This window comes from Arachis ipaensis, chromosome B08 (assembly GCF_000816755.2).
Source record: "Arachis ipaensis cultivar K30076 chromosome B08, Araip1.1, whole genome shotgun sequence".
Lineage (NCBI taxonomy): Eukaryota > Viridiplantae > Streptophyta > Magnoliopsida > Fabales > Fabaceae > Arachis > Arachis ipaensis.
The window spans coordinates 28,762,886-28,771,689 of NC_029792.2; the positions used below are offsets into that span (position 1 = coordinate 28,762,886).

Genomic DNA, 8,804 nt, shown 5'->3' on the forward strand with positions numbered 1-8,804 from the left:
TGTTTTGCTTAGATACTTTTATCTCCATTACATAATACAAACTGTGATGACTCCTCTTATAGGAGATTTTGGAGAATAGGCTTCTGTATTTGTGTCCCTTTGGGTTTTCCTTGGGGTTTTTCTTATTTTATCATATGTATATATTACTATGCTCGGACCGGTTATCTTCGCAGCCGGATTTTGAGTCTTGATATTCCCGTTTTTGACACTCTTTATATATATATGATCTTGCGTTAGCTTATCCTTTGCTCGTTACATTATCGATCGGAGTGTTGCGCGTTCGAGTTACGATTTTTGTTTACCCCTTTTTCTACAAAGGCTCCTAGTTATAATCAATTATTCATACTACTATACGTACTAAATTTTTGTTTTAGAGGTCGTAATACCTTGCCATCTCTGAATTATGACTTAAGCATAAGACTCTGTATGGTAGGGTGTTACAGACTACAATTGTGACTATAATGTTTTTTTATATGACTATTTGATGAGTAAAGTTCGTTATTGTTTTTAGCTTTATAATTTAGTACGTCCATTTTTTTTATTAGTATCACGAGGTCCATCTATATTTTTCAACTGGTAACGATTCTAATAATCAAGGCTCTCATTATTTTTAATTGACTTTCAAAAATAAAACTAGTTAAGTATTATTTTTTTATAAATTATTCTTTATAAATTACTTTATATAAAAATGTTGTAAAATTTGTGAATCAATAATCAATGTAAATAGGCATCAATACTTAACATACAGCAGCATCAAGTGAACCACAATTAACACACAAATGAACCGACAAAATTAGTTCAGCTTTGAACAAGTAGTAAAAAAGACTCAATCATCAATAAAAATACATCCATTCCATTTCTAGATCCAAATGAACCTCAATTAAATTAAGAAATGAACCAAAATTACTTAAGGAATTAAAAAACTTGGTCAATACTTAACAGCAGCTTCAAGTAAACCTCAATTAACACACAAATAAATCGAAATTAGTTCAGTTTTGAACAAGTAGTCAAAAAGACTCAATTATAAATAAAAATACATCCAATCCATTTCTGAATCTAAATAAATCTCAATTAAACTAAGAAATGAACCGAAATTACTTAGGGAATAAAAAATTTGGTCAATACTTATCAGCAGTATCAGGCCAGGTGAACCTCAATTAACACAAAAATAAACTGAAATTAGTTCAGTTTTGAACAAGCAAATAAAAAGACTCAATCATCAATAAAAACATATTAAATTCATTTCTGAATCCATATGAACTTCAATTAGGGAGAAGAAAAAGTAACAATAACAGCAGCAATAAAAGAACAATGATTGAGAGAAAACATGCGAAGAAGAAGACGGAACGCGACGAAGAAGAAGGAAGAATGCGAAAAAGAAGGAGGAAGAACGCGAAGAAGAAGAAAAAGGAATGCAAAGACGAAGAAGGAGGAATGCGAAGAAGAAGAAGGAATAACGCGAAGAAGAAGAAGGAACGCGAAGACGAAGAAGGATATGTTTGCGTTAGTGAAGTGCGTGTGTACACGCTGATGTAATGAAAGTGGTTTTTGTTGAGTTTAGGCCAATTTGGTTAGACTTGGTTGCCAAAAAGACTTGGATGTGTAGCTGGACTGATAACATATATGAGATATTTGCCAAAAAGTCTTGATTCGATCCGATCACCCAGTTCCTAACCAGTTTGACAATTAATTGACGGTTTTTAAAATTGGTGGTTTAACTTATAAACTGAATCAGACTTTTGAATAATTATCGGTTTGACCGTCTAACCAACCAGTTCGAATTGATTTTTAGAATATTATGTACGTACTAACATTTTGTTTGGATAGAGGATGGAAAATAAAAGAAAAAAAATAAAAAAAATAGAATTTTTTTATGTGTTGTTTGAATAAAGAGAAAATGAATGAAAAAAAATAATAAGATTTTTTTTATTTGGACGAAGAAAAGTGAGAAGAGATAAAATCACAATGGAATAAAATTATATTAATACTCTAGGTGTTTTATTTTTTTATTAATCAAAGAGTGAATTAATAATTTGAGTAAAGTAACAATTAGGTGCCTGAAGATTTTGATCTCAAACTAATTAGTCCCTGAAAAAAAGTACTAATTTGATCTTCCAAAACAACAAACGATGGACATGTTATGTCCTTCTATTAATTCATCATGTAAAACTTAAAGATGGTGTTTATATGTACCATGAACTATTGTGACGTGTTTATTTATAAAAGATTATTACGCAGATAATACTTTTTGGAGTAAAACTTCACCTATTTTAGTAAGATTTGTGGTAAATAAAGAGTAGTTGATAAAGGTTATATAGAAACTCAAAAGATAATGAATGTTTCGTTATCTAAAATTATATAGTTTCTATGCTCATGTGGCAGCAATAGGACACGCACTATTGTAGATAACGAAATATATGAGCAACTCTATTTTGTTTCACACTATTTATTATTGATAGAAGGACATACATGTCCATATTTTGCTATGGTTGAGGACCTAACTGATACTTTGTTTTCTTCAAGGATTAATTAATCCGAAATCGAAATTCTTAAAGATGTAATTGTCACTTTAATAATTTTTTTTATTATTTGCACATTTTCTCTTTGTTTTCATTTCATCTTTGAGAAGAAAAAATTTTAGTAAATCCCACACCAATTTTTCTTTTCAACTCATTTTTCTCTTTTCTTTTCAACTCAATTAAAAAAAAAATTTACTTTCTTAATTTATTTAACATTTTCTTTTCTTTCATATTCCCTTAATCCAAACAATGTATGAAGAATAGAAAAATTAGATGGAGTGAACCAAGTCAATCTCCTTAATGAATGGGTTAATTGCTTTAATTAACTAAAATCAAATTTAGAAAAATGACTATACACAGTCACAATCTCATATACTGTGATAAGAAGTATAACGGTATTATTATATATTAAAATTAACTACTAAAATAGGATAGATATGTCAACATTTTCAACTTTTATGGGCAGAAATAATAGTTTATTCAGTATGTTAATATGTAATTATGGATTGTCATTTGGTTTTTCAATGATATCTCTAATAATTTTTTACCACTATAGTAAGTATATATTAAAAATCAATTACTAAATTAGATATTATTTTATTAGTATATATATTAAAATATAAAATTTATATTAAAAATAAATTAAATTATACATATATTTATTTATAAATATATAATAATTAATTTTAATAACTAATTTTAGTATACAAATAACATTTTTAATTTTTTCTATTTGTATGTAAATAGCACCTATATTAGAGAGTTCGAATAACTATTTCCACTCTCCATTCAAGTGCTCATGCCTTTATAAATGACTATAGAGCCTCTCATCTCATAAGTCATAACACAAGACATTATGCATAACACATCCACTCATTATGACGTCTGAGTCCTGCAGGTACATCCCTCATCATAGGGAGCAAAAGATTTGGAGTAAGAGGATCGACAATGATGTGTGTCTCTTTCCTACCTTTAGGTAACTCTATACCAAAACAAAAAGCTAAGTAAATAAATTGAAAAAAAAATTATTCGTTGTACTGATTGTGTAGAGTAAATAGATAAAAATATATGAAAGAGTTTGAATGGATACAAATATACACCAAAATTCGTAAATATTCAAATACATCTAAAAGATTAAGTTTGATGGATAAAAATACATTTTTAGACTTTACAAACTTATTAATAACATGACATTTCTATTCATCCAAAACAATATTTTAGATGTACTTTAATATTTACGATCTTTTATGGGTACTTTTATGCACTCTAAACTTTTTCATATATATATTTTCATCCATTTATTCAATTGTGTATGACATATTATATTGAATCATTCATCATCTAGAGATTATCAGAGTTTTTAACATAACGAAGCACTCATCTAATCTAATGAGATGGTGATGAATGAACCAATACTTAGCACTCATAGCATAACTCTATCATTTCCTAGAACCACTTGGATACAACAGCTGGTTCAATAAGTAGTATGAATGTTGTAAGGAAACTAGCCCCATGAACTAGCACCTAACTATACCTTCTGGAATTGCCATTCCATTTATTTGAGTTCTGAATTTGATTGTCCCTACAAATCTATTATATCATCATCATTGACTGCCTTATAAAGGCAGTAATGAGAGAAATGGCGAACCTCATCTGAATTGTTTTGGTAGCTAGTCAGTATAAGATGGACTTTAGGAGTTAGGACATTTATGAAAATGGTCCAACTATATCCAAGGAAGGGAGACAATTATTGATATTACACAAAAAGAAAGTTGTACAAATAAATTAAAAACTTAATGATAAAAATATAATTTGTTCACAAATATGACAAATAAATTGATTGGAAAATGTTTCGTTAGTCTTTCCTCTCTCTACCCTTTCTTCAGCTTTCAGGTGTTGAAGGAATGCATTGCACAGAAGAATGTTCCTTGAAAATTGTTTAATAGAATAAATATAATATTTTATAACCAATACTTGTAATCCGTTGTAGTCTAGTTGGTCAGGATATTCGGCTCTCACCCGAAAGACCCGGGTTCAAGTCCCGGCAACGGAAATCTTTTTGTTAACAATCTACGATTCTCTACAGATCTTTACCTCTTCTTCTGCTATATACATTATTTTCCATTAATATTTCTTGGAAAGATAATCTTCCCTGTACCTTATGACTATTTTAAAATTATTATCACTAACAAAAAAATCTGTCATAATCAGAATCTGATTCTTCACCTAATAATAGGTTAATAACCCTTGAATGAAACAATTTGAGTTGGAAGAAAAATGTATATATGTTAATATATAGTTCTTAAACAACTTGATTGTAAATTACAAAAGAAAAAAATACTCTTAATAAATAAGGACTTGGAAGGAAAATGTCTCGTATAAATATTTATCCTCCATTCAAAAGTGTGGAAAATGAATGTCCAAAAATAAAGAATAATAAACAAAATGGACAATGATTGTTAAAGATGTTCTCATGTCAAAAGATAACGATTTTTCAAACGCATCCATAAATGTTTACAAATACCTATTCATAGGTAATAATTATCTTAAAAGGAAAAAATATGCATCCAAACCAACTCTGAATTAATCTCAAGCTTGAACCTTTGCAAGTGAAAACATTTCAAAACAATACACTACAATAAATAAGACTACGCTGCTCAGCAATCAATTTGCTTCACCAGCAGCTCCTACTGGACATGAAAAAACATGGTTTTAATTTTAAGGTTACACATAAAGGTCTAACATGCTATGAAAAATTAAATTCTTTTCTTTGTTTTTTTGCTACTAAATTTGTATCTCAGAATATTACAAGTACAATATAGCCGGTAAGAACCAATTGAATTATGTTGTTCCAACCTTAGCTTGAGCAGCAACCAACTCTTTTCAATGCAGAAACATCATTTTTAAGATCTATTTTCTCCCCTTTCGCGGGAACGGCAGCAGTTCCATTCTCTGCAGCCTCTACCGCTTTCTTGCTCACAATTCGGTAGATTTGAGTTAGAACTTCAGCGAATGCATTCTCTACATTGGTGGCCTCCAGAGCTGAGGTTTCCATGAAGTACAGTGATTCCTTCTCCGCATAAGACTTGCCGTCTTCGGTTGACACCGCTACAAGGTGGCGGAGATCTGATTTGTTACCAACAAGCATCACAACTATGTTGGCATCTGTGTGGTTTCGCAATTCTTTAAGCCATCTGTCAACATTCTCGAATGTTGCATGGCGGGTGACATCATACACAAGAAGTGCACCTACAGCCCCACGGTAGTAAGCGCTGGTTATGGCGCGATACCTGCAAAGAGAAACAATGAAAATCAATAACATGCAAAGTTAGGATATTCATTAAATACAATTTATCCATAACAATCGATTGTTTACTTTTATGCAATAATGCAAACTTGTGTTAATTATGATGGTAAATGACAAAATAAGCATAGTCATGTCATTGGCTACAAGACATGAACAAGATTGCAACCAAGAAGCAATGTCACACCCAACATTTTTAAGTTGGAAACTAATTTCACAATTACTCTAAACAAAAGACTAGAGTCCAAATGCAACATATCCTGGATTTCTACTTCTGAAAAATTGTACATACCATCATACCCTTCTAACAAGTATCTCTCACAATTAAGGTTTTCTGATTACCTCTTTTTTTACAAGGTAATAACTAATAAGCAGTATATAAGAGTAATTTAATTATTAATTTAACTATTTAAGTGATATGGGTAAGAATAAATGAATAATAGTAGTCAAAGAGCCATGTCCAAAATACGGTAATGATGTGTGCAACACATTCTTACAGCTATGTGATTTCAGAGTTACAGTTGCAATATCATATTTCCCGCTGATACACTATCCAGGAATTTCTGCAAGTAAAATTTCAATAACAGCTTAGTTTTACCTGACACAATTTTCGACATTCACATTAGGTGAACTAAGAGAGAGCTCAAAAGTCAAAACTTTGACCTCTTCAAGGTACATGTCATTTGACAATTTGTATCAAATGGATCGCATATGCTTCATTTAGACCATCATTCACCACAAAGAACGCATAACAAAAATTAAGCCTAGTAACAATATCTATTTACGAATCGGGCCATCAAACCTAAACAACCTGGTCAACCAAATCTCTGACTTGGATAAGGTATACCTTGAATCTAGAATATGACTGCCATGATTGAGAACATCTTCCACAAAGAGTTTGGCTGCTAATATACCTGTATTCTCACCTAGAAGAACCATGGAACCAAGAAGTTCGGGTTCAGTCCACACCACTAAGCAAAAACCCGAAGTTACATTTCTCCAAAACTTCCTAGTTCCTATATTAAGCGTATAACAACAGTATCTACGGTGTGCTTTCACTCTAGAGCACACACACTTAATTTTTTTACTCTCATTACTCAAAGAACATTCGAGTAACTTCACAAATACTTCCACCTTGCAAAATCCATCAAATTTACACAGATGCAGAACAATGCAAACTTTTCTAAAGAAGGAAAAATCCCATTATAAAGAAGTATGACATGTGCATTTGCCATTGTAAGAAACAAATGCAACAAAATCTATTCAGCAAGACAATTATCGGAGTCTAACAGAAAATATTTTCACTTTTTTTCTAATACACCGTGATTCAACCACGACATGCCTATGTCATCTTTCGTAATAATAATCAATTGAATTGCTGACCTAACTTAGTTAAATTCAGTTAAATAAACAAACCAGATTACTTTAGCCTCAGTTCCCTTTTTTTTAATAAGTTAATAATGACATAAGAGTAAGACAAGGATGTTTTAGATCGCCTTACAACATTTCCAGTTTCGCAAATATAAATAAAGAAATAAAATAACTCTTTGGTTCCAACTCTCCACAAATTGAATCTAACAGAATTACTGAAAAACTTATCTTTTATTTTTTTAAAAGATTAACAAATATTTGACACAAGATCACGATCCAGCCAACCGGCTTAGCAAAAGATAAATAAATAATAATAAAAAAGTGTATACCAACTTATCTTGATTTCAATTTTGAAATCAGCTCATAGTAATAAATAATTTAATAATTACCCAAAAATAAAAAATATGGTACGACCAAACATGGCTCAGATCCATTTTCAAAAGAAATTCAAATTGTTTCAGTCTAGATCGAATCTGAACCCAAGTAACCGACCTAATTATTTGCCACGTCAGCACGATCTTCTATTCGTCTCTTCCCATTGAACCCAAACAAAAAGAAAAAACACACCGAACAGAAAAAAAAGGAAAGCCAAAGAGAGAAAGAAGAAGAGAAGGGAGGAACCTTTCTTGACCGGCGGTGTCCCAGATCTGAGCCTTGATGACTTTGGAATCGACGTTCAAGGTGCGAGTAGCGAACTCGACGCCAATGGTGGACTTGGACTCAAGGTTGAACTCGTTCTTGGTGAACCGCGAGAGGAGGTTGGACTTTCCGACGCCGGAGTCGCCGATCAGGACCACCTTGAAGAGGTAGTCGTAGTCGTCGTCGGCTCTATAACCCGCCATTGAAGAGAGAATAAAGTAGGAAGATAGTGGTGTTGGTGTTGGGGATGAAGAGAGAGAGAGAGAGCGAGTGAGAGAGTGAAAGCAGTGGGAACTGAAGAACTGAGATGCGTGAAAAGAAAAGCGCTTAAAAAAGCGCCATAAATAAAATCAAGTGAAAATCAATCCCATCTTATATCTTAGTATTTTAAGTTTTTAACGCTGTATTAAATACTACTTTCAAAAAAATAAAAAAGGTAAATATCTAGGCTAAAAATTTTTAATATGGATTTTAGAAGTGTGCTTTACCTGAAAATATAAGTTTTTAGTGTATAAACAGGTGAGTAATTATTGCAGGCAAATAACGTACTGAGTTAACACACAATTAACGTGTTGGAGACGTGGCATAGTCGCATGCAACTAGGGGTGGCAACGGGGCGGGTTTTTACTCTATCCGACTCCGCCCACCGTACAACAACCCGCATAGAACCCGCCCCTCTTCTACCCGTGGGTAGTAAAACATTGAACCCTAACCCGTTTCTGCGGGTACCCGCCCCGTTCGTACCCACCCCTATAATTATTAAAATCTAATAAATAAAATTAAATTTCAAAATGTATATAACTATCATCACATACATAACATAAATTAAAGTAAAAATTTAAATATGATACAATATTATTAATCATTTACTAATTATTTTACATATATTATACATATTATATATTAAAATTATATATATTATATATATAGCGGGGCGGGTAGGGGCGGGTATTACCTAAACCTGACCCCAT

The 8,804-nt window shown here is 31.7% G+C and overlaps 1 protein-coding gene, 1 long non-coding RNA gene and 1 other non-coding gene across 3 annotated transcripts; 1 reads left to right on the plus strand and 2 right to left on the minus strand.

Moving 5' to 3' along the window:
• Positions 4,500-4,572, plus strand: TRNAE-CUC. Its single transcript has one exon. It is a non-coding gene; the product is annotated as a tRNA-Glu (tRNA).
• Positions 5,082-8,197, minus strand: LOC107613485 (ras-related protein RABA1b). The gene is made up of 2 exons (XM_016315499.2): positions 7,816-8,197; positions 5,082-5,809 (listed from the first exon to the last, which is right to left on the minus strand). The coding sequence occupies exons 1-2, from the start codon at positions 8,034-8,036 to the stop codon at positions 5,377-5,379; spliced, it is 654 nt and encodes a 217-aa protein (XP_016170985.1). The 5' UTR covers positions 8,037-8,197; the 3' UTR covers positions 5,082-5,376.
• Positions 5,896-7,809, minus strand: LOC110265841. The gene is made up of 2 exons (XR_002352253.1): positions 6,671-7,809; positions 5,896-6,386 (listed from the first exon to the last, which is right to left on the minus strand). It is a non-coding gene; the product is annotated as an uncharacterized LOC110265841 (long non-coding RNA).